Here is a 24,462-nt window from a genome sequence, read left to right on the forward strand (position 1 = left end):
CATGGAAAGCAAACCAAAACAAGATATTTCAGCTCACCGCAGTTCGCAAGACCGAGTAGCTAGTGCAACATACACCAAAACGATTGCAACAACAGTTAGGGCACAGGCATGAGAAGACTAACTAATAGATGAACTTCAAGTGCTCGACGAAAATTCCCATCCTTGGTTTTGAACTTTTGATGCCTCCTAAAGAAGCACAGAACATTCAAGCTAGCATATCAGAATTGAGATGGTCTCATGCGTCTAGCTATAATTCGGCATCCACTATCGCCACAAGTGATCCAACGCCCCTGGAGTAGGAAGGAATGAACACCCACTCCCTCTCTAAGGCAACTTCATTCTCTCTTGAGAGCTGGGGCGCCCGCTAGTATCATCTGAGACAGGCGCTCCTCGTAGTCCAGTCCCTGGAACCCAGCGATGTCCAAGTGTACAAGACGCTCCAGTGAGAGCTGCTGGTTCTCCCAGCCGTCTTCGTCGTGGCAGACGCAAGCTCGATCCAAGCATGCCGGCTGATCCAGTTCACCAAACGGTCAATAATCAAGCCATGAGATGAACTTTTCTCGACGAAGAGCCATGAGACAACTAAAACGTGAAAAAGTAAATTTCGTACCAACGACATTTCAACCCTTAGCTCTGGCAACCAATTTGGACGCACACAGTATATGTATTTCAGTGCTGAATTGCGTGTTTAATCGATCGATTTCGGGTGCTAGAGGAACTCACCTTCTCGGTGCCTCTCGTGACATCAATGCGGAGGTCTTCAAGATTGCTGCATTGTGCAATGAGCCTTGCCAAACTGGAAGCATACGAATGCCCCTTCCGTGTTGTGATATTGACCGTCAGAGCAGTGATGTTAAGTAGCTGTGGTATGTCGTCCACTAGTATGCTCGCACAATCCTCCATCCCTGAACCCGTGGCATCCACCAGGGCCTCCCTCATATACTGCACAAGGAATATTTCGGCATTCGGCAGATAAGTACACTCATATACTACTGCATTTGGGGTACATGTCTCAGTATACGGCAGCTAATCACTACATTAATAAAGGAAAACTGAAGACAGAAAGAAAATGTACACAGGTTACGAAACAGAGTGTATTAGAAGATAGTATTTGGAGAGCTGTATATATACATCAGAAAATGCATATCAGAGTACCAGTGATCATTGACAAATCGTTTATTACAGGGAATGGAGGTTTAAACTAGGGAGAATGGCACATTCTATTATACTCCTACACAGCAAGCTAGTACATCAGAAGTCAGAGCAATTTATGGGGATTTACAGACTCAGTGAAGTAGATTAGATAAACTTCTCGACATTCTTAACAAGCTCAAGGATGGCCATGATAAGACGAGTGTAACATATTTTTTTTCGACAAAGGGTGTAACATATGACTGCATTGAACATTTGGACGTTTGCTTCATGTGGCATGCATCTAACTAACAGGTTGTATTAGTCAACAAGCTAGTTTGTCAGAAGTCAGAACACTATCTATAAGGTGATCTACCCAATTTGTGAAATATATATTAGATGCAGTTAGAAATACTCTTAACCAGCATAGCTATGAACATAGTAATAATTAAGATGGTCATAATTTATGGCTGCATTGAACATTCAGAGGTTGTTTCATGGCATCTGAAGCTTAGTAGCTTACGCTGGGCACATGTAGGTCCAGGGTAAGGCGGTTCGCGGCGGTGCATTGCTTCAGGATCGATATGGCGGCCTCGTTGCGGGCGGCATGGTTGGCGTGCCCGTGCGTCCACAGGGGAAGCCCCCCAATCTCCCTAACGGACGGCCCGCCGTCGAACTGCAGGCCCTGCATCCTGCACATGCTGGAGCACGTGAGCGCCTCGAGCGCCGGCCCGGCGATCGCCAGCTCCCCTGCGCTGGACTCCAGCCTGAAGCACTCGGTGACGCGGAGCGCGCGCAGGCGTGGCGCGCTCACCTGCAGGCACCACAGGTCGCGCACGCCCACGATCGCCAGCTCCTCGAGGTCGCCGACGCAGAGGTCCAGCTCCCCCACGCCCGCCAGGTGCTCGAGCCGAAGCCTCTTCAGGCGAGGGAAGGACGGGGACGAGAGGAGCCCGCTGAGGCGGTGCTCGTCGCCGATCCGGGCGTTGCTGAGCAGCAGCTCTGCGAGCGCGGGGAACGAGGCCTCCGCGGGCGCGGGGAGCGCGAGGGTGGCGTCGCCCAGGGTCAGCGCCACGGTCGCCGCCGCGGCCGAGCGCGGCAGCTCCAGAGCCATGCCGTTCTTCTCTGCTTCCGCTGCCGCACCCGACGCGCACTTCTCGGTCGTCGACCGCGGGCGTGGTGGCAGCTCGAGCACGAAGGAGCCCGCGGCGCGGGCCATGCCGAAGCGCAGCCACGCGCGGACGTGGTCGGCCGTGACGAGCGCGGCGTGGGGGTGCTCCGTGGCGTACGTGCCGAGGCTGGCGATGTAGTGCTGGTGCGGGGCGCGGAAGACGAGGGAGATCTCGAGCGACTCGACCTGGGCGTCGGCGTCGGCGTGGCGGGCGAGGGCGGCGCCGATGGAGGAGATGAAGCCGGGGGCGTCCGCCAGCGGGAACCTGGACGGGTACTGCCCGACCGTGAAGCGGAGGCGCGGCGGCTCGTCCTCGAGGACCGGGCCGTAGTTGGCGCGCCGGCTTGACTTCGGCGTCGGGCCTGCGACGGCGGCCGTGGAGGTGGAGGAGTCCATGGGGACCGGCGGGCGGGCGTGGCGGGGTTTAGCGTGTGAGGTTGGATTTGGGTCGGGGGGATGCGGCTTCGCTTTTGTGGAATTTTTGGCGGAGAGGAACGGCGGTTGGGTTTGATTTGGGTTGGGGCTTGGGATTTGGGAGGGAAGAACGGCCCTGTTTGTTTCGGATTCTGGGAGCAGATTTTGCTTTGCCAGTAAAACCGAATCTAGAATATGAAACAAACAGCTATTTAGAATCAGCTTTGTTAGTGAAGCTGAATCTGTATTTGGATCATTTTTAGTGCAATTTCCCGAAGCGCCTCAAAGTGTACTTCGGTGGTGAAGCTGATTCTCAGAATCAGATTCGCCAGTGAAGCGAATCCACATGTGACTAAAATCCAAGCGAAGCTGAAACAAACAGGGTTGCATTCATGCAAGACAACGGAATCATAGTTTCACCACACAGGCCACGAGAGAATATCAGGGGGGAACCAAAGCTACTACGATGAAAACCATGTGAAAATTATGTTGTGAAGTTAAAAAAACAATCTTAAAAGAAAATGTTGTGTTAAGAGAGTGATGTTCTACTGGCATGTAAAATCCCAAGTTCAAACTCTAATTCATTTTCGTGGTGTGAAAAAACAAATTTGGTACTCCCTCTGTCCATCAGTATCAAAAAACGTCTTACATTAAAAGAACGGTAATGTAAATGTCACTATTCATTGCTGAATTAGTTTTTCCATTCCTCGTAAATGACTTTGTGTTTGAACTTGGAATTTCACATGCTAATGGAACAGCACCCCTCCCCAACAAAAGAACACTAACCTCTTAATAGTGTGTTATGTATAGAATTTTTGGAAACTTTCGAATGTGGTTCCCACGAAGTTTTCATTGTAACTTAGTTCCATCAGATTTTCTCTCCACAGGTCACATCGAATCGAAGACATCACAGTGTACGGCTATGTCGTAGGTGTAGGCGCTAGTGGGGGAGGAGGATTGCTGGCTGGGCCAGGAGGCGGACAATATTTACATTTGACAATGGTTTCATTGATTATTCCCTGCTCAAACCAAGTGACATCACATCTTATTTCTTCAGTAATATACTCTCTCTGTAAAGAAATATAAGAGCATTTAGATCACTACTCCCACTGTAAAGAAATATAAGAGCGTTATATTTCTGATATGGAGTATTTGATCCCGAGCTCATATGCTCCCGCATGAACAGTACAATCCAAAAAAACAGTAAAAAATTCAAAAATATCTGAATTTTTTGGTGATGAACATTGATAAATTTTCTAATTGCGTGCAAAATTTGAGGTTGAAATGACATTCATGGAGGTCTGAGCAAAAAAATAAAATCGATGGTCCAAAAAGACTATTGTTGGAAGCATTTCGGAGCATCAATTTTGTTATTTTTGCCTAGACCTCCACGAATGTCATTTTGACCTGAAATTTTGCATGCTGTTAGAACATTCATCAATGTTTACCACAAAAAAATTCATATTTTTTTGAATTTTTTTACTATTTTTTCCATTTTACTGTTCATGCGGGAGCATATGAGCTCGGGATCAAAAGAGCACTTTCGGTTATATTTCTTTACATAGGGGTAGAAACTAATTCTTTGTTCTTTGTCAAATTAGAAATGTAATACTTTCATTGATTTATTCTCAATTTTATTTGACGCATCACATCTTCCTTAAGTAATATGGAAATGTAGTACATTGAAATATAATATTCGACTAGATGTCCTACTTAATTCATTGCCGTATAATTTTTGGTAGTACTAAATCTTCTTATGAGTGCTGCTGCCAAACCCTAGTGATCCATCAACATTGTCACAACACGAATGTTCTATGCAAAGGTTAGTGTCTAAGAAGGATGTTGTAAAAGTAAAGGTTGATAAAATACACTCAAGGGAATTATTTATCCGAGCATTTAACTACCGATTTGCTTAATACTGTTATTCATCGTAAGTTGTTCAAGACCACACTTTCTTTCTGATATGATTTCTACCATATCTCCATATCTAGTTGTAAGCTTATGTTTTCTCCACTTTTGTTTTGTCTAGACCAAGATTAAGTCCCTATGTTTTCTCTTTGCAACGTGAAAACATAGCCTTCTCTTTCCTCCTGCACAACAAAAGACCTTAGCCTTTCCTTCTCCTCCCATCAGTGCCGTTGACAGTAAGCCCCATCTCCGATGGCCTTTGGGCCATGGAGGTGTAGAGGATCTTGGCCCCCCATCAGCGGGAGGGACCCCTTTCTCGTTCTTGTTAGATTCAGCGTCTTGGTTGGGGTTGTGTGGCGGCGACGGTGTCCCTCGGTAGGAATAATGTCTCCCATGTTTCTCTCCCCGTCCCAATGGTGCGGCTAGCATCGTCGAAGGGCATGTGGAGGTTTGTCTCCATCAGATCTCACGGGGTTCGGTCGGTGCTGGTCTTCGATGCATCTGTTTGGATTCGCTCTTTGTCCGTCGTCTTCCTCTGGGTGTTTACAGGTTTGATCCTTCTGAACTACGACTTTGTTCATCGGTGATGGTTGCTACTCTGGTGCATCTGTTTGGATTCGGTCTTTGTCTGTCGTCTTCGTTTGGGTGTTTATAGTTTGATCCTTCTGATCTACGACTTTGTTCATCGGCAATGGTTGTTGCTCTGGTGCGTTGGTCCTATGCGGCCTTAGCATGATGACTTCTCGACTGTCTATTACAACAAGGTTTGCCTAGCTCTAGTGAGAGAGGGTCGATGATGGCGCCGTGCCTTCGGCTCACTCCAGTGCTTGTAGTCATCTCTAGGTGGTCCATGGACATGGTTGTAATTGTTATTACCTCTAGTGTTCTTTGTATTGTCAAGATTGAAGATGAATAGATTGGAAGTTTCTCCCGCAAAGAAAGGATCAAGTCCCTATGTCTTCATTTTTGTTGGGAAACGTAGCATGCAATTTTAGAAAAATTCCTACGCTCACGCAAGATCTATCTAGGAGATGCATAGTAACGAGAGGGGGAGAGTGTGTCCTGATACGTCCATTTTTCATCATGCTTTTATATCGATATTTATTGCATTATGGGCTGTTATTACACGTTATGTCACAATACTTATGCCTATTCTCTCTTATTTTATAAGGTTTACATGAAGAGGGAGAATGCCGGCAGATGGAATTTCGGGCTGGAAAAGGAGCAAATATTATAGACCTATTCTGCACAGTTCCAAAAGTCCTGAAACTTCACGGAAGTTATTTTTGGAATTAATAAAAAATACTGGAAAAAGAATCCACCAGAGGGGGCCCACACCCTGGCCACGGGGGTGGGGGCGTGTCCTACCCCCCTGGGCGCGCCCCCTGCCTCGTGGGCCCCCTGGCAGGCCTCCGGTGCCCATCTTCTGCTATATGAAGTCTTTTACCCTGGAAAAAATCATAATCAAGCTTTCGGGAAGAAACTCCGCCGCCATGAGGCGGAACCAATCTAGGGCTTCGGCAGAGCTGTTCTGCCGGGGAAACTTCCCTCCGGGAGGGGGAAATCATCGCCATCGTCATCACCAATGATCCTCTCATCGGGAGGGGGTCAATCTCCATCAACATCTTCACCAGCACCATCTCCTCTAAAACCCTAGTCCATCTCTTGTATCCAATCTTTGTCCCAAAGCCTCAGATTGGTACCTGTGGGTTGCTAGTATTGTTGATTACTCCTTGTAGTTGATGCTAGTTGGTTTATTTGGTGGAAGATCATATGTTCAGATCCTTTATGCATATTAATACCCCTCTGATTATGAACATGAATATGATTTGTGAGTAGTTACGTTTGTTCCTGAGGACATGGGAGAAGTCTTGCTATAAGTAGTCATGTGAATTTGGTATTCGTTCGATATTTTGATGAGATGTATGTTGTCTCTCCTCTAGTGGTGTTATGTGAATGTCGACTACATGACACTTCACCATTGTTTGGGCCTAGAGGAAGGCATTGGGAAGTAAAAGTATATGATGGGTTGCTAGAGTGACAGAAGCTTAAACCCTAGTTTATGAGTTGCTTCGTAAGGGGCTGATTTGGATCCATATGTTTCATGCGATGGTTAGGTTTACCTTAATACTTCTTTTGTAGTTGCGGATGCTTGCAATAGGGGTTAATCATAAGCGGGATGCTTGTCCAAGAAAGGACAGCACCCAAGCACCGGTCCACCCACATACCAAATTATCAAAGTAACGAACGCGAATCATATGAGCGTGATGAAAACTAGCTTGACGATAATTCCCATGTGTCCTCGGGAGCGCTTTTCTCTATATAAGAGTTTGTCCAGGCTTGTCCTTTGCTACAAAAAGGATTGGGCCATCTTGCTGCACCTTATTTACTTTCATTACTTGTTACCCATTACAAATTACCTTATCACAAAACTATCTGTTACCGATAATTTCAGTGCTTGCAGAGAATACCTTGCTGAAAACCGCTTATCATTTCCTTCTGCTCCTCGTTGGGTTCGACACTCTTACTTATCGAAAGGACTACGATAGATCCCCTATACTTGTGGGTCATCATGACCACGTACCCTCGTAGACCGAAAGAGGAAGCGTTTGACAACGCGGTTGATGCAGTCGAACTTCTTCTCGTTTCGACCGATCAAGCACCGAACGTACGGCACCTCCGAGTTCTGCACACGTTCAGCTCGATGACGTCCCTCGAACTCTTGATCCAGCAAAGTGTCGGGGGAGAGTTCCGTCAGCACGAGGGGAGAGTTCCGTCAGCACGACGGCGTGGTGACGGTGATGGTGAAGTGATCCGCGTAGGGCTCCGCCTAAGCACTACGTGAATATGACCGAAGGCGTAAACTGTGGAGGGGGGGCGCCGCACACGGCTAGGAATCAATGTTGTGTGTTCTAGCGGTGCTCCCCCCACATATATATAGGTGGGACAGGGAGAGGGGCTGTAAGGGGCACCCCAAGTAGGAGTAATCCTACTTGGGCGCCTCCTCCAAGTCGGCCTCCCCCCTTCCATAAGTGTCGGATGGGGAAGGAAAGAGAGGGAGAAGAGAAGGAAATGGGGAGGCCAAATCCTCCCCTTTCCTTTCTCCCTTTCCCTCCTTCCTTCTCCTCCTATTTGTCCTATATGGGGGTGCACCAGCCCGCTAGGGGCTGGTCTATCCTGCCCTTGGCCCAATAAGGCCCATATCTTTGCCGGGGGGGGGGGGGGGGTGCCTGGAACCCCTTCCGGTGACCCGATACGTACCCGGTACCCCCGGAACACTTCCGGTGTACGAATACTATCGTCCTATATATGAATCTTTACCTCTCGACCATTTTGAGACTCCTCGTCATGGCTGTGATCTCATCCGGGACTCCGAATAACATTCGGTCACCAAATCACATAACTCATACAACAAGCGTGCGGACCTTACGGGTTCGAGAACAATGTAGACATGACCGAGACACCTCTCCGGTCAATAAGAAACAACGGAACCTGGATGCTCATATTGGTTCCCACATATTCTAGGAAGATCTTTATTGGTCGTACTGTAATGACAACATACGTTATTCCTTTGTCATCAGTATGTTACTTGCCCGAGATTCGATCGTCGGTATCTTCATACCTAGTCCAATCTCATTACCGACAAGTCTCTTTACTCGTTCTGTAATGCATCATCCCGCAACTAACTCATTAGTCACATTGCTTGCAAGGCTTATTATGATGTGCATTACCGAGAGGGCCCAGAGATACCTCTCCGAAACTCGGAGTGACAAATCCTAATCTCGATCTATGCCAACCCAACAAACACCTTTGGAGATACCTGTAGAGCATCTTTATAATCACCCAGTTACATTGTGACGTTTGATAGCACACAAGGTGTCGGGGATATACCCCGCGGTATGACCCGGCCGGAGATACGACCTGGCTAGACTTGGTGTTTCATTGGTGACCCAGCAGATGGTGGTAAGCCGGCAGACAGTTGTAAGCCGGCAGACAGTGGTAAGCCAGCAGATAGTTGTAAGCCGGCAGACAGTGGTAAGCTGGCAAACGGTTGTAAGCCGGCAGACAGTGGTAAGCCGGTAGACAGTTATAACCCAGCAGACAGAGTCGCCTGGGGCTAATAAGCCCAAGACGTTAAGAAGCCCAAGACGTTAAGAAGCCCATGGAGAGAAGCCCGTGATGAGAAGTCAGAATAGTTTAAATCTTAATCCGACTAGGACTCTACATGTAACCCGCCCCTTCAACTTATATAAGGAGGGGCAGGGCACCCCAAGGAGGGAGAGGAGAATATTTAAGGCTAGACACAATTAGGAGAGTCGGCTTATGCGGCGACTCCCTCATGAGCATAATGAGACTTGGCCTCAAACAACATGTAGGGTTATTACCGGATGATGTTTCCCTGGTCCCGAAGCTGTCTAAACCCTTGTCTTGTGTGATGATCTGCCTCGCGTCTCTCATCCCGATCAACCCCTCTCAAGCTACCACATAGATGCGTTGGCCTCATGAATAAGTCCTCACACTAGGACATCTGCCGTGACAAATCCACGACACAAGGCATTCCTCCGGTATCCGGGAGTTGCATAATCTCATAGTCGAAGGAATATGTATTTGACATGAAGAAAGCAATAGCAATAAAACTGAACGATCAATATACTACGCTAACGAATGGATCTTGTCCATCACATCATTCTCCTAATGATGTGATCCCGTTCATCAAATGACAACACATGTCTATGGTTAAGAAACTTAATCATCTTTGATTAACGAGCTAGTCTTGTAGAGGCTTACTAGGGACACTGTGTTTTGTCTATTTATCCACACATGTATCAAGTTTCCGGTTAATACAATTCTAGCATGAATAATAAACATTTATCATGATATAAGGAAATATAAATGACAACTTTATTATTGCCTCTAGGGCATATTTCCTTCAATTTTTTCCTTTCATCCTACTAGTGCAGAGGGCAAATGGATACCGACGACCTCTTGCATATCCTTTTTTTTACTATCTCTACTACTTAAAAAGGACGGAAGGTTCTCGTTTCACCTTTCTACCCACCACGCCTTCGTCCAACCTTCCCCGTATAATTATCAATCACTTAATTTACTTACCTTCTGAACCAATTCCACTTTAATTTACTTACCAAACTTTTGATCAAAATATAGGGTAAATAACGGGTAGAATTGGATGAACATTTATTTACACAATCGCATACTATGGGCCGGTAAATCACTTATGGTAAAAAAAAGGTATCTCAGAGACATAATTTGATGAAAATTTATTTACACAATCGCATATATGGGCAAGTAAATCACAAGCTAACGTACTAGAATACTTATATCCCGTTGCAACGCACGGGCATTGTTCTAGTTCACGTATACAAAACTGCATAATTATGTGTTTAAAATCCAAAGCATGTGTGTGTGGCAGTGGAATATGGGGATTGTGAGCGGATGAGCCATTGACATAGATTTTTTTAAAGAACCGGTGTACCACCGGCATTCATATATTAAGCAGATAGAAGGCGGGAAATATGTTCATGATCAAGTGATCATGGTGGTTTACAAGGTTTGGGCGTGGGAGCCTCGAAAAGATCTACTGAAAAGAAGTACTCTAGCCTGGGTCTCCCAGTGGTGTCTCTAGGCATTTCGCCCCAGCCAGCTTCCAACCTTCCGCGTCTCTTTTGATTGCAGCGATGACATTGCAGACCTGGTTTGATTGATGCCTGAAAGTGCAGTTGTTTCTTTCCTTCCAGATGTGCCATGTGACAAGGAAGATCATCATCTTGAGCCTCTCTCTGAGCCTCGGCCTGGCCTGTTGGATGAGGTTGCGCATTTTTTGAGCAGAAGTGGTGGTGTGGTCCGTGGTCGCAGTGAGGAGCGCAAGCTTTCCACAGCCGGTCCAGGTTGATATTCGCCGCCAAATTTCTTTAGTAACCGGGCAGTCCCAGAAGAGGTGAACTGAGGTCTCCAAATTTCTTGTGCAAAGAGTGCAGAAGTATCCGTTTTCACATCCTCTGCGCTGAAGCCTGTCATTGCACCAGAGGCGATTATGAAGCAGTAGCCAGAAGAAAACTTTGATGTTTCCAGGAGCCCAAGTTTTCCATATGAGTTGCTTGTCCTCCGTCTTTGGTCGGTCGCTGAATTGTGCCTTGTATGCTGATTTTGCACTGTATGTGCCGGCGCTCTCGATGTGCCATGATATCTTATCATCGACCTAGGGCTACAGCGTCGGATTTGCTACCCGCAACGCCCTCCATAGGATGAGGAAGCTGTGGACTAAATCTTCGTTTGGGCGCTGCCTGATGTCCTGAACCCAAGTGTCGTTTGCGAGCGCCTCGGCCACGCACCTGTTCTTTCCCCTCGATCGCTTGAACAAGTTCGGGAACAGAGTGGCCAGGTTTGGAGAGGTGATCCATGGTGACAGCCAGAAAGAAGCAAGTTTTCCATTGCCAAGGGTGACAGTGGTAGAACTATCAAATAGTGCTTTGTCAGTTTTATCACACGGAAGTCCAGATCCCTTCCGTGGTCTGTCTTCACTTTGCCACGACAACCACAACCATCTCTGGCACAAGGCGCTGGAGAACTTTTGCAGGTCGTGTATGCTGAGTCCTCCATTTTCAATCGGGGCACATATGTTCTTCCAGGCAACCTTGCATTTGCCTCCGCTGAGCTCCTCGTCCTGTGCCCATAGAAAGTTCCGGCGAGCTTGGTCAATTTCTTTGAACAGAAGCTTAGGCAGCCCAAGAACAGAGAGTGCAAAAGTTGGAATTGCAGACATGACGCTTCGGACGAGAACTCTTCTTGCTGCGATGGATGATACGTCTCCATCGTATCTACTTTTCCAAACACTTTTGCCCTTGTTTTGGACTCTAACTTGCATGATTTGAATGGAACTAACCCGGACTGACGTTGTTTTCAGCAGAACTGCCATGGTGTTATTTTTGTGCAGAAATAAAAGGTCTCGGAATGACCTGAAACATCACGGAGAATATTTTTGGAATTAATAAAAAAATACTGGCGAAAGAATGAAGACCAGGGGGCCCACACCCTGTCCACGAGGGTGGGGGCGCGCCCCCTGCCTCGTGGGCCCCCAGGTGCTCCACTGACTTCAACTCCAACTCTATATATTCATGTTCGGGGAGAAAAAAACAGAGAGAAGGATTCATCGCGTTTTACGATAAGGAGCCACCGCCAAGCCCTAATCTCTCTCGGGAGGGCTGATCTGGAGTCCGTTCGGCGCTCCGGAGATGGGAATCCGTCGCCGTCGTCATCATCAACCATCCTCCATCACCAATTTCATGATACTCACTGTCGTGCGTGAGTAATTCCATCATAGGCTTGCTGGACGGTGATGGGTTGGATGAGATTTACCATGTAATCGAGTTAGTTTTGTTAGGGTTTGATCCCTAGTATCCATTATGTTCTGAGATTGATGTTGCTATGACTTTGCTATGCTTAATGCTTGTCACTAGGGCCCGAGTGCCATGATTTCAGATCTGAACCTATTATGTTTTCATGAATATATGTGAGTTCTTGATCCTATCTTGCAAGTCTATAGTCACCTATTATGTGTTATGATCCGTTAACCCCGAAGTGACAATAATCGGGATACTTACCGGTGATGACCGTAGTTTGAGGAGTTCATGTATTCACTAAGTGTTAATGCTTTGGTTCGGTACTCTATTAAAAGGAGGCTTAATATCCCTTAGTTTCCAATAGGACCTCGCTGCCACGGGAGGGTAGGACAAAAGATGGCATGCAAGTTCTTTTCCATAAGCACGTATGGCTATATTCGGAATACATGCCTACATTACATTGATGAACTGGAGCTAGTTCTGTGTCACCCTAGGTTATAACTATTGCATGAGGAATCGCATCTGACATAATTATCCATCACTGATCCAATGCCTACGAGCTTTTCACATATTGATCTTTGCTTAGTTACTTTACCGTTTGTTGGAAATATGCCCTAGAGGCAATAATAAATGGTTATTATTATATTTCTTTGTTCATGGTAATTGTCTATTTTTCATGCTATAATTGTATTGTCCGGAAATCTTAATACATGTGTGAATACATAGACCACAACGTGTCCCTAGCCTCTAGTTGACTAGCTCGTTGATCAACAGATAGTCATGGTTTCCTGACTATGGACATTGGATGTCATTGATAACGGGATCACATCATTAGGAGAATGATGTGATGGACAAGACCCAATCCTAAGCATAGCATAAAAGATCGTGTAGTTTCGTTTGCTAGAGCTTTTCCAATGTCAAGTATCTTTTCCTTAGACCATGAGATCGTGCAACTCCCGGATACCGTAGGAGTGCTTTGGGTGTGCCAAACGTCACAACGTAACTGGGTGACTATAAAGGTGCACTACGGGTATCTCCGAAAGTGTCTGTTGGGTTGGCACGGATCGAGACTGGGATTTGTCACTCCGTGCGACGGAGAGGTATCTCTGGGCCCACTCGGTAATGCATCATCATAATGAGCTCAATGTGACTAAGTCGTTAGTCACGGGATCATGCATTGCGGTACGAGTAAAGAGACTTGCCGGTAACGAGATTGAACAAGGTATTGGGATACCGACGATCGAATCTCGGGCAAGTAACATACCGATTGACAAAGGGAATTGCATACGGGATTGATTGAATCCTCGACACCGTGGTTCATCCGATGAGATCATCGTGGAACATGTGGGAGCCAACATGGGTATCCAGATCCCGCTGTTGGTTATTGACCGGAGAGGCGTCTCGGTCATGTCTGCATGTCTCCCGAACCCGTAGGGTCTACACACTTAAGGTTCGGTGACGCTAGGGTTGTAGAGATATGTGTATGCGGAAACCCGAAAGTTGTTCGGAGTCCCGGATGAGATCCCGGACGTCACGGGAGGTTCCGTAATGGTCCGGAGGTGAAGAATTATATATAGGAAGTCAAGTTTCGGCCACCGGGAAAGTTTCGGAGGTTACCGGTATTGTACCGGGACCACCTATCCCGGAGGGCCCCGTGGGCTGAAAGTGGAAGGGAACCAGCCCTTAGTGGGCTGGGCGCCCCCCCATGGGCCTCCCCCCATGCGCCTAGGGTTGCAAACCCTAGGGTGGGGGGGCTTCCCACTTGCCTTGGGGGGCAAGGCACCCCCTTCCCCCCTTTGGCCGCCGCCCCCACCCTAGATGGGATCTGGCCGGCGCCCCCCCTCCCAGGGGGCCTATATAAAGGGGGGAGGGCAGCAACCCACAGCCTTGGGCGCCTCCCTCCTCCCCTGCAACACCTCTCTCTCTCTCTCGCAGAAGCTCGGCGAAGCCCTGCCGGAGACCCGCTACATCCACCACCACGCCGTCGTGTTGTTGGATCTCCATCAACCTCTCCTTCCCCCTTGCTGGATCAAGAAGGAGGAGACGTCGCTGCACCGTACGTGTGTTGAACGCGGAGGTGCCGTCCGTTCGGCACTCGGTCATCGGTGATTTGGATCACGGCGAGTACGACTCCGTCATCCACGTTCATTGGAACGCTTCCGCTCGCGATCTACAAGGGTATGTAGATGCACTCCTTTCCCCTCGTTGCTAGTACACTCCATAGATGCATCTTGGTGAGCGTAGGAAAATTTTAAATTATGCTACGATTCCCAACACCGTTGCCACTGTTACAGTTACTACAAAACTGCTACTGTTACTTTTGCCACCGTTACCGTTACTTCCATACTACTTTGCTACTAAATACTTTGCTGCAGATATTAAGTTTTCTAGGTGTGGTTGAATTGACAACTCAACTGCTAATACTTGAGAATATTCTTTGGCTCCCCTTGTGTCGAATCAATAAATTTGGGTTGAATACTCTACCCTCGAAAACTGTGCACTTGATTTTTTTCCTCAACTACGAGGGGAGGTAAGGAACTGCCATCTAGCTCTGCACTTGATTCACCTTCTGTTTTGAGTAAACTTGCGACACCTAAACCTGCTTCTGCTATTAATTCTGATATGTCCCATGTTATTGATTATGCCACTTCTGCTATGCATGATGCTTATGATGAAACTACTTCTATGCTTGATACTACTGTGCCACTAGGTGAATTTCTTGATGAACAACTTGCTAGGGCTAGAGAGAATGAAATTATTGAAACTGATAATATTGATGAAAGTGATGATGAAGATTCTCCCCCTAGATATGAATTTCCTGATGTGCCTGAGGTTATGTTATGGATGAAGAAACTGCTAGAGACTTTTTTGCTTGCAAAGATAGATATGATCTTAAGAAACTGTTAGTTAAGCTGAAAGAAAAGTCTTTGAATGCTAGAATGAAATATGACCCTGCTTTTGCTACTTCACCTATCTGTATTTCTGATAAGGATTATGATTTCTCTGTCGACCCTGAGATAATTACTTTGGTTGAATCTGATCCTTTTTATGCCTATGAATCTGAAACTGTTGTGGCACATCTTACTAAATTAAATGATATAGCTACCCTATTCACTAATGATGAGAAAACTCGTTACTACTATATCCTTAAGTTATTTCCGTTCTCATTAAAGGGTGATGCTAAAACATGGTTTAATTCTCTTGATCCTGGTTGTGTGCGTAGTCCCCAGGATATGATTTATTACTCCTCTGCTAAATATTTTCCCGTTCATAAGAAACAAGCTGCTTTGAGGGAAATATATAATTTTGTGCAAATTGAAGAAGAGAGTCTCCCACAAGCTTGGGGGAGGCTTCTCCAATTACTTAATGCTTTGCTTGATCATCCTCTCAGGAAAAATGAAATACTTGATATCTTTTATAATGGACTAACCGATGCTTCCAGAGACCACCTGGATAGTTGTGCTGGTTGTGTTTTCAGGGAAAGAACAGTTGATCAAGCTGAATTGCTATTGAATAATATGTTGACTAATGAAAATAATTGGACACTTCCTGAACCAACTCCTAAGCCAACTCCGAAGAAAAGGGGTATTCTATTTCTCAGTCCTGAAGATATGCAAGAGGCAAAGAAATCTATTAAAGAAAAGGGTATTAAAGCTGAAGATGTTAATAATTTACCACCTATTGAAGAAATACATGGTCTTGATAACCCGACACAAGTAGTAAAGGTAAATTCTCTCTATAGATTTGATGAAGGTGATATTCCTCGTTATAAGTCTGCTAGCCAATGCTTAGATGAGTTTGATAATTTTATTGATAAACAAGAAAACTTCAATGCTTATGTTGGTAGACAATTGAAACGTAATGCTTATATGATTGAACACTTGAGTGATTATATGTCTAGAGTTAAAGGTGAACTTAAACTTATTAGTAAACATGCTTCTATGGTTACCACTCAAGTAGAATAAGTACTGAAAGCTCAAAATGATTTGCTCAATGAATTAAATAATAAGAAGAATGATAATGTTGTTAGAGTTATGACTAGAAGGGGGTAAAATGACTCATGAACCTTTGTATCCTGAGGGCCACCCTAAGAGAATTGAGCAAGATTCACAGAGAACTAATGTTGATGCACCTAGTCCTTCTAAGAAGAACAAAAAGAAAAATGATAGGACTTTGCATGCTTCTAGTGAACCTGTTGTTGACACACCTGAGAATCCCAATGATATTTCTATTTCTGATGCTAGAACACAATCTAGTAATGAACATGAACCTAGTGATAATGTTAATGATGATGTTCATGTTGATGCTCAACCTAGCAATAACAAATGATGTAGAAATTGAACCTGCTGTTGATCTTGATAACCCACAATCAAAGAATCAACGTTATGATAAGAGAGACTTCGTTGCTAGGAAGCACGGTAAAGAAAGAGAACCATGGGTTCAGAAACCCATGCCTTTTCCTCCCAAACCATCCAAGAAAAAGGATGATGAGGATTTTGAGCACTTTGCTGAAATGATTAGACCTATCTTTTGGCGTATGCGTTTGACTGATATGCTTAAAATGAATCCTTATGCTAAGTATATGAAGGAAATTGTTACAAACAAAAGAAAGATACCGGAAGCTGACATTTCCACCATGCTTGCTAATTATACCTTTAAGGGTGGAATATCAAAGAAACTTGGAGATCCAGGAGTACCTACTATACCATGCTCCATTAAAAGAAACTATGTTAGAACTGCTTTATGTGATCTTGGAGCCGGTGTTAGTGTTATGCCTCTCTCTTTATATCGTAGACTTGATTTGAATAAGTTGACACCTACTAAAATATCTTTGCAAATGGCTGATAAATCAACTGCTATACCTGTCGGTATTTGTGAGGATGTGCCTGTTGTGGTTGCAAACGTTACTATTTTAACGGACTTTGTTATTCTTGATATTCCCGAGGACGATAGTATGTCGATTATCCTTGGTAGACCCTTTTTGAATACTGCAGGGGCTGTTATTGATTGCAACAAAGGCAATGTCACTTTTCATGTTAATGGTAATGAGCATGCGGTACACTTTCCGAGGGAACAACCTCAAGTCCAAAGTATCAATTCTATTGGAAAATTTTCAACTATTACTATTGGAGGTTTTGAATTTCCTCTTCCTACTGTCAAGAAGAAATATGATGTTCTTATTGTTGGGGATGTGCATATCCCCGTTGAGGTAACATAGTGTTATTCGAAAATTCTCCGGTTTCATGTTATTCGGAAAAGAGTTTGTTAACAAGACTTGATCAACCTTGTTAGTGGATTCCTTTTGATGAGCATGAGATGGATGAAGTTAGAAAGCACAACCTTCTGTACCCTCCTTTTACTTTCTGTTATTTAGATTAAATAAAGCAAAAATAGTATTTTCTGTCTGCTTTCTGAATTATCCATGCAATAAAAAAAGTACCCCGAAAATAAAAGTTCTCCAAATGCCCCGAAAATGAAATATGATTTTTTTCTAGAATATTTAAGAATTTTTGGCACTGAGAATACATCAGGGGGAGCCAGCACCTGGCCACGAGGGTCCAGGGCGCCCCACCCCCCTGGGCGCGCCCCCCTGCCTCATGGGCCCCACGTGGCCCCCTCCACTTATTCTTGCACCCACACACTCCTTCCTCCAGAACAAATCACCCACCGGCTCAAACACGAGTTCTAGCTCATCTTGCTGCCATTTTCGATCTCCTTGCTCAAAGCTCCACTCACAAAACTGCTTTGGGGGATTGTTCTTTGGTATGTGACTCCTCCAATGGTCCAATTAGTTTTTGTTCTAGTGCTTTATTTATTGCAAATTTTTGCTGCTTAGGTGACCCTGTTCTTGAGCTTGCATGTCAAATTTATATGGTCCTAAGTAGTTCTAATGCATGATATAGTCTCTAGGCACTTGTGGGAGTAGTTGCTATCAATTTTGTTGAGTTTGGTTCACTTTTATTTTGAGTTACTAAAAATCTCAGAAATTTTCAGAAAATGATGAAGAGATTGTTGAGGGGCTCTTCGAGCCGAAGCTCAAAGGATAAGCAAAGTGAAGAGAATAAGAAGCCCAAATATAATCTCCCTCGCACCGCGAAGTTCGTCCGTGTGAATGGCATTGTGATGAGTTCTTGAGAGCAGCCGGGATTCATGATGATTTTTATTATTTGGCTGAGAATGCAGGCCTCACCGACTTCCTCCGTGACCAGTGCGAACAGTATCTCCTACTCACTAATATTTTTGTGCAAAATTTTCATTTCCATGCTAGAAGATCACCACCTTCGGTGGATTTTTATTTATATGATGAGTATAGGGAGATGTCCCTTTATGATTTTTGTGCGGTTTGTAAGTTACCCTTTGCGGGCAACATAGAGGAACCACATCGTAATGATGTGGAAGGGTTTATTGATATGATTGCTATAGGGAAAACGAGGAAAGTTTTCGATGCAAGAATCACTAGCATACATTTTCCTGTTCTGCGTTACTTCGCAATATTTGCTAGTAGATGCTTAATTGGTCGTGGGAACAGTGGAAACCTTAATGCTCCTGATATTATTATTTTGCGCCATGCCTTGTTTCGTGATACAACTTTCAGTTTGGGCGCTATTATTGCTAAACGATTAAGTCTGAACCGTACAAAGGGCTCCATCTTCGGTGGCATCTTTGCTTCGCGCCTTGCCGCACACTTTAATATACCTATTAGGCATTATGAGAAAGAAGAAAAGTTGTTGCCCCCTGTCTTTCTAGATTATAAGAGTATGGTAGCACATGACTTTATTGTTAAAAATAAGAAGAAACTGCTTAAGTGTAATTTGATATTTGATAAAAATTATTGTGAGACTGTTACTTTGCCTGCACCCTCTTTGTTTGACATATTTTCAGGCACGTACCTCATTTTGCCGGAGGCCATTCATGCATATTTGAGCGCGACACCTGCTCCAGAGGCTGAGCCGGAGCCACAACTTGACCCTTATCGGCAGTCTGTTTATCAGTGGGATCCGGAGGAGATCGCCAACCAGTGGCACCTCGAGGATCCTCCTTAGTACACCGGAGAGAGTAGCTTTGATCCATGGGCATAGACCAACTTAGGCCAAAAGCCTAAGCTTGGGGGAGTACGTATTTCTCACCGACGTTACATTCATGTTCACACACTCATTCTAGTTGTCGGTGCTCATACTTTTTCATTGTACTATCCATGCTAGTTTATTTTCCTTTTTCTCGCTTTCTTCTTGTGTGTTTGGAAAACCTTAAGGAAAAAATAGTTGTAGCTTTTAGCTAGTTTACTTTCCATGCCTGTAGTAGTAATAATTAAAAGAAAACCCAAAAAGATTTCTCGTTCTTCTTTCGCTTGTTGGTAGCTTTCCCGTGTAAATAGTTTTATTTCCTTTCTTTTCTTTGGGGTCGAGGGGAGAAGACCATAATGAAAATGTTGAAGTGGCTCTTATATGAATTATTGTTGATTTAACCAAGAGTCCATATTACCTTGTCTTCTCCTTTGTATTAAATGCTTGCAGATTCTAGCTTAGTCCAATGCACGTGCACTATTATTATTATCCACACCGTTCGGTCGTGCAAGTGAAAGGCAATAATGACGATATATGATGGATTGATTGAGATGAGAAAAGCTGGTATGAACTCGACCTCTCTTGTTTTTGTAAATATGATTAGCTCATCGTTCCTGATTCAGCCTATTATGAATGAAACATGTTTGCAATGACAATTAGAGATTATAGTTGCTTATGCCATGCTTAATTAGCTTAGAGTTTATAATGGTTTACCTTGCGTGCCAACATGCTATTAAAGTGGTTGTGATGTGGTATGATAGGGTGGTATCCTCCTTTGAACGATTCGAGTGGCTTGACTTGGCACATGTTCACACATGTAGTTGAAACAAAATCAACATAGCCTCCATGATATTTATGTTCATGGTGGATTATGTCCTACTCATGCTTGCACTCAATGTTTATTAATTTTAATGCATGTTCATGACTGTTGTCGCTCTCTACTTGGTCGCTTCCCAGTCTTTTTCTAGCCTTCACTTGTACTAAGCGGGAATACTGCTTGTGCATCCACTTCCATAAACCCCAAAGTTATTCCATATGAGTCCACCATACCTTCCTATATGTGGTATCTACCTGCCGTTCTTAGTAAATTTGTATGTGCCAAACTCTAAACCTTCAAATAAAATTCTGTTTTGTATGCTCGAATAGCTCATGTATCAACTAGGGCTGTCTGTATCTTCCATGCTAGGCGGGTTATTCTCAAGAGGAGTGCACTCCGCTCCTCACTGAGAATGGCTGGTCACTGGGATGCCCAGTCCCATGCTCAAATCAAATCAAAATAATTGCAAACAAAACTCCCCCAGGACTGTTGTTAGTTGGAGGCACCCGTTGTTTCAGGCCAGCCATGGATTGAAGCTTGTTGGTGGTGGGGGAGTATAAACTTTACCATTCTTCTTGGGAAGCGCCTATAATGTGTGTAGCATGGAAGATATCGAGATCTCTCGGTTGTTATGTTGACAATGAAAGTATGCTGCTCAAAATATTATTTATCTCTATTTCAAAATCGAGCTCTCGCACCTCTACAAATCCATGCTTCCCTCTGCGAAGGGCCTATCTATTTACTTTTATGTTGAGTCATCATCCTCTTATTAAAAAGCACCAGTTGGAGAGCACTGCTGTCATTTGCATGCATTACTATTAATTTATATTAATTATGACTATGACTGGATCTCTTCTACCATGAATTACAATGTTTTGTCAGTCCTTGATCTTCAGAGGTGCTCTGCATTTATGTTTTGTGGTCTCAGAAAGGGCTAGCGAGATACCATCTTGTTATATCATATTATGATTGTTTTGAGAAAGTGTTGTCATCCGAGATTTATTATTATTGCTCGCTAGTTGATTATGTCATTGATATGAGTAAATATGAGACCTAAATGTTATTGTGAATATGGTTAGTTCATAATCTCTGCTGAAAACTTGAATGCTGGCTTTACATATTTATAACAACAAGAGCAAACAGAGTTTATAAAAGTTTTTCTTTATCACTTTCAGTTTGTCAACTGAATTGCTTGAGGACAAGAAAATGTTTAAGCTTGGGGGAGTTGACACATCTCCATTGTATCTACTTTTCCAAACACTTTTGCCCTTGTTTTGGACTCTAACTTGCATGATTTGAATGGAACTAACCCGGACTGACACTGTTTTCAGCAGAATTGCCATGGTGTTATTTTTGTGCAGAAATAAAAGGTCTCGGAATGACCTCAAACGTCACGGAGAATATTTTTGGAATTAATAAAAAATACTGGCGAAAGAATTAAGACCAGGGGGCCCACACCCTGTCCACGAGGGTGGAGGCGCGCCTACCCCCCGGGCGCGCCCCCTGCCTCGTGGGCCCCCTGGTGCTCCACCGACCTCAACTCCAACTCTATATATTCACGTTCGGGGAGAAAAAACAGAGAGAAGGATTCATCGCGTTTTACGATACGGAGCCGCCGCCAAGCCCTAATCTCTCTCGGGGGGGGCTGATCTGGAGTCCGTTCGGGGCTCCGGAGAGGGGAATCCGTCGCTGTCGTCATCATCAACCATCCTTCATCACCAATTTCATGATGCTCACCACCGTGCGTGAGTAATTCCATCATAGGCTTGCTGGACGGTGATGGGTTGGATGAGATTTACCATGTAATCGAGTTAGTTTTGTTAGGGTTTGATCCCTAGTATCCATTATGTTTTGAGATTGATGTTGCTATGACTTTGCTATGCTTAATGCTTGTCACTAGGGCCCGAGTGCCATGATTTCAGATTTGTACCTATTATGCTTTCATGAATATATGTGTGCTCTTGATCCTATCTTGCAAGTTTATAGTCACCTATTATGTGTTATGATCCGTTAACCCCGAAGTGACAATAATCGGGATACTTACCGGTGATGACCATAGTTTGAGGAGTTCATGTATTCACTAAGTGTTCATGCTTTGGTCCGGTACTCTATTAAAAGGAGGCCTTAATATCCCTTAGTTTCCAATAGGACCCCGCTGCCATGGGAGGGTGGGACAAAAGATGTCATGGAAGTTCTTTTCCATAAACACGTATGACTATATTCGGAATACATGCCTACATTACATTGATGAACTGGAGCTAGTTCTGTGTCACCCTAGGTTACAGCTATTGCATGAGGAATCGCATCCGACATAATTATCCATCACTGATCCAATGCCTACGAGATTTTCACATATTGATCTTTGCTTAGTTACTTTACCGTTGCCACTGTTACAATTACTACAAAACTGCTACTGTTACTTTTGCCACCGTTACCGTTACTTCCATACTACTTTGCTACTAAATACTTTGCTACAGATATTAAGTTTTCCAGGTGTGGTTGAATTGACAACTCAACTGCTAATACTTGAGAATATTCTTTGGCTCCCCTTGTGTCGAATCAATAAATTTGGGTTGAATACTCTACCCTCGAAAACTGTTGCGATCCCCTATACTTGTGGGTTATCAATGGACATCAGCCGTCCCTTCCAACCGGCAAGGCGAGCTCGGATATGATCCAGAATGAACTGAAAAAGAACCAGTCGTGCTCTCCCGAGGCTTATTGGCAAGCCCAGGTACTTGATCGGGAATTGAGCGATCCGCCCGCCAAAATTTTGCAGAACATCCTGGAGGTTGATGTGATCACATCTTATGGGTGTGACAGTGCATTTGCTGATGTTGAGGTGCAGGCCTGAAGCATCACCGAAGCGGGATATGATGTCGAAAAGCTTGTCAATCTCTACCCGATCGGGGTTTGCGAAGATCACGGCGTCGTCAGCGTACATGCTGGTGCGCAGTTTCAGCTCTCTTCCTGGCAATGGTGCAAGAATGTCGTCCTCTGCAGCTTTTGTTATGAGGTGGTGAAGAACATCCATGGCTAGAATGAATAGCAGCAGGGACAATGGGTCTCCTTGCCGCAGCCCCCGTCGGTGGATCAGTGGTGCTCCAGGGTCACCGTTCAGCGGGAAGGAGGATGACGACGACCGGAGCAGCAGGGCGATCCATTCCCTCCAACGAGTGCTAAATCCCAGTTGTTGGAGCAGCTCAAGAATGAATTCCCACGATATCGAGTCAAACACTCAAGCAATATCCAGTTTGATCAGCAAAGCGGGCTTCTTTTTGTGGTGTAGTGAACGAACTGAGTTTCTGACATACAAGTAATTGTCCTGTAAGCATCTTGATTTGAGGAACGCGCTCTAGGCTGGTGAAATGATGGAGGATATCTTCTCATCCAATATGAGTGACAACACCTTGGTAATGAGCTTGGCTATGGAATTGATTAGGCTAATTGGCCTGAAATCCCCCACTGACTCAGCTCCATCTTTCTTTGGCAGCAAGGTCACAAAAGCAGAATTGATCTTGGCGAAGTTGGCTCCTGATAAGCTATGGAACTGGTTGAAAACGGCCATCACCTCAACTTTTATGATATCCCAGCAGGTCCTGAAAAACTGTCCGTTGAAGCCGTCTGGCCCCGGTGCCTTCTCTGCCGGCGATGCCAGAATTGCAGTCCAGATCTCAGCTTCTGTGAAAGGGGCGTCCAAACCATCAGCCTGAATGGTTGGCAATTGAATTCCAGCCTAGTTAATGGTGCATCCTCTAGGCTCGGCAGCTCCCATGATCTTGCTGGAGTGCTCATGGATGGTGTTGGCCTTCCCATCATGCTCGATCGCCACATGGCCATCGGTCCGCAAGGAGTGTATGAATTTTTTTTCTCTTCCTGGAGCATATCTTGGCATTGAAGAAGGCGGTTTTTATGTCGCCAGCCTTTAACCAGGTTATCCGAGAGGCCTGACGCCGCCGAGCTCGTTCAACCGCAACCAAGCCTACAATTCTCTGCTTCAGGAGTTTTCTAAGGTTGAATTCAGCCGGGGTTAACTGACGCTTCTCCATCCCCATATCGAACCTTAGGATTATCTCTGACACAATGTGAAATTGCAATCTGGTGTCACTGAACAGGCTGCAGCTCCAAATCTTGAGATCTTTGGCCACCCTTTCAAGTCTTGTTTTGATTCTGCTGAAGGCACATGTTTCGGTGGCAGGGCGTTGCCATGCCCTCTGTACTGTTTCCCTGAAGTGTGGGAACTTGATCCAGAAACTCTCGAAGCGAAATCTTGCTTGTCGTGGAGGAGCGGTGGCACTTGCCAGGATCAGAGGGCAGTGATCCGAACAAGACGTGGAAGCAGCGAGGAGCATAAAGGAGGGGAAAAGGGCCTCTCATTCTAGATTGACGAAGAACTTGTCGATGCTAACTAGCGTGGGTGATTCCCTCTCATTGCTCCAAGTAAACCTCCTATTCTTGCACTTGATTTCTTTTAGTGTCGCCGAGTCTATTGACATAGATAATAAGATTGAATTAGGGAGGCAAAGATAGCGGGTGAAAGATATACGTGAGACACAATTTATGTGATCACTTAAATATGCATGCCTCCTTGCAGCGCAA

The 24,462-nt window shown here is 44.9% G+C and overlaps 2 protein-coding genes across 2 annotated transcripts; both read right to left on the reverse strand.

Moving 5' to 3' along the window:
• Positions 1–204: 204 nt before the first annotated feature.
• Positions 205–2,766, reverse strand: LOC120966186 (uncharacterized). The gene is made up of 3 exons (XM_040391974.3): positions 1,655–2,766; positions 724–942; positions 205–509 (listed from the first exon to the last, which is right to left on the reverse strand). Exons 1-3 carry the CDS (start codon positions 2,696–2,698, stop codon positions 336–338), a joined length of 1,437 nt encoding a protein of 478 aa, XP_040247908.1. The 5' UTR covers positions 2,699–2,766; the 3' UTR covers positions 205–335.
• An 8,081-nt stretch (positions 2,767–10,847) lies between these two features.
• LOC141025841 (uncharacterized) lies at positions 10,848–11,405 on the reverse strand. Its single transcript, XM_073501765.1, has one exon. The coding sequence runs from the start codon at positions 11,403–11,405 to the stop codon at positions 10,848–10,850; it is 558 nt and encodes a 185-aa protein (XP_073357866.1).
• Between the last annotated feature and the right edge of the window lie 13,057 nt (positions 11,406–24,462).

Source organism: Aegilops tauschii, chromosome 6, assembly GCF_002575655.3.
Source record: "Aegilops tauschii subsp. strangulata cultivar AL8/78 chromosome 6, Aet v6.0, whole genome shotgun sequence".
Classification (NCBI taxonomy): Eukaryota; Viridiplantae; Streptophyta; class Magnoliopsida; order Poales; family Poaceae; genus Aegilops; species Aegilops tauschii.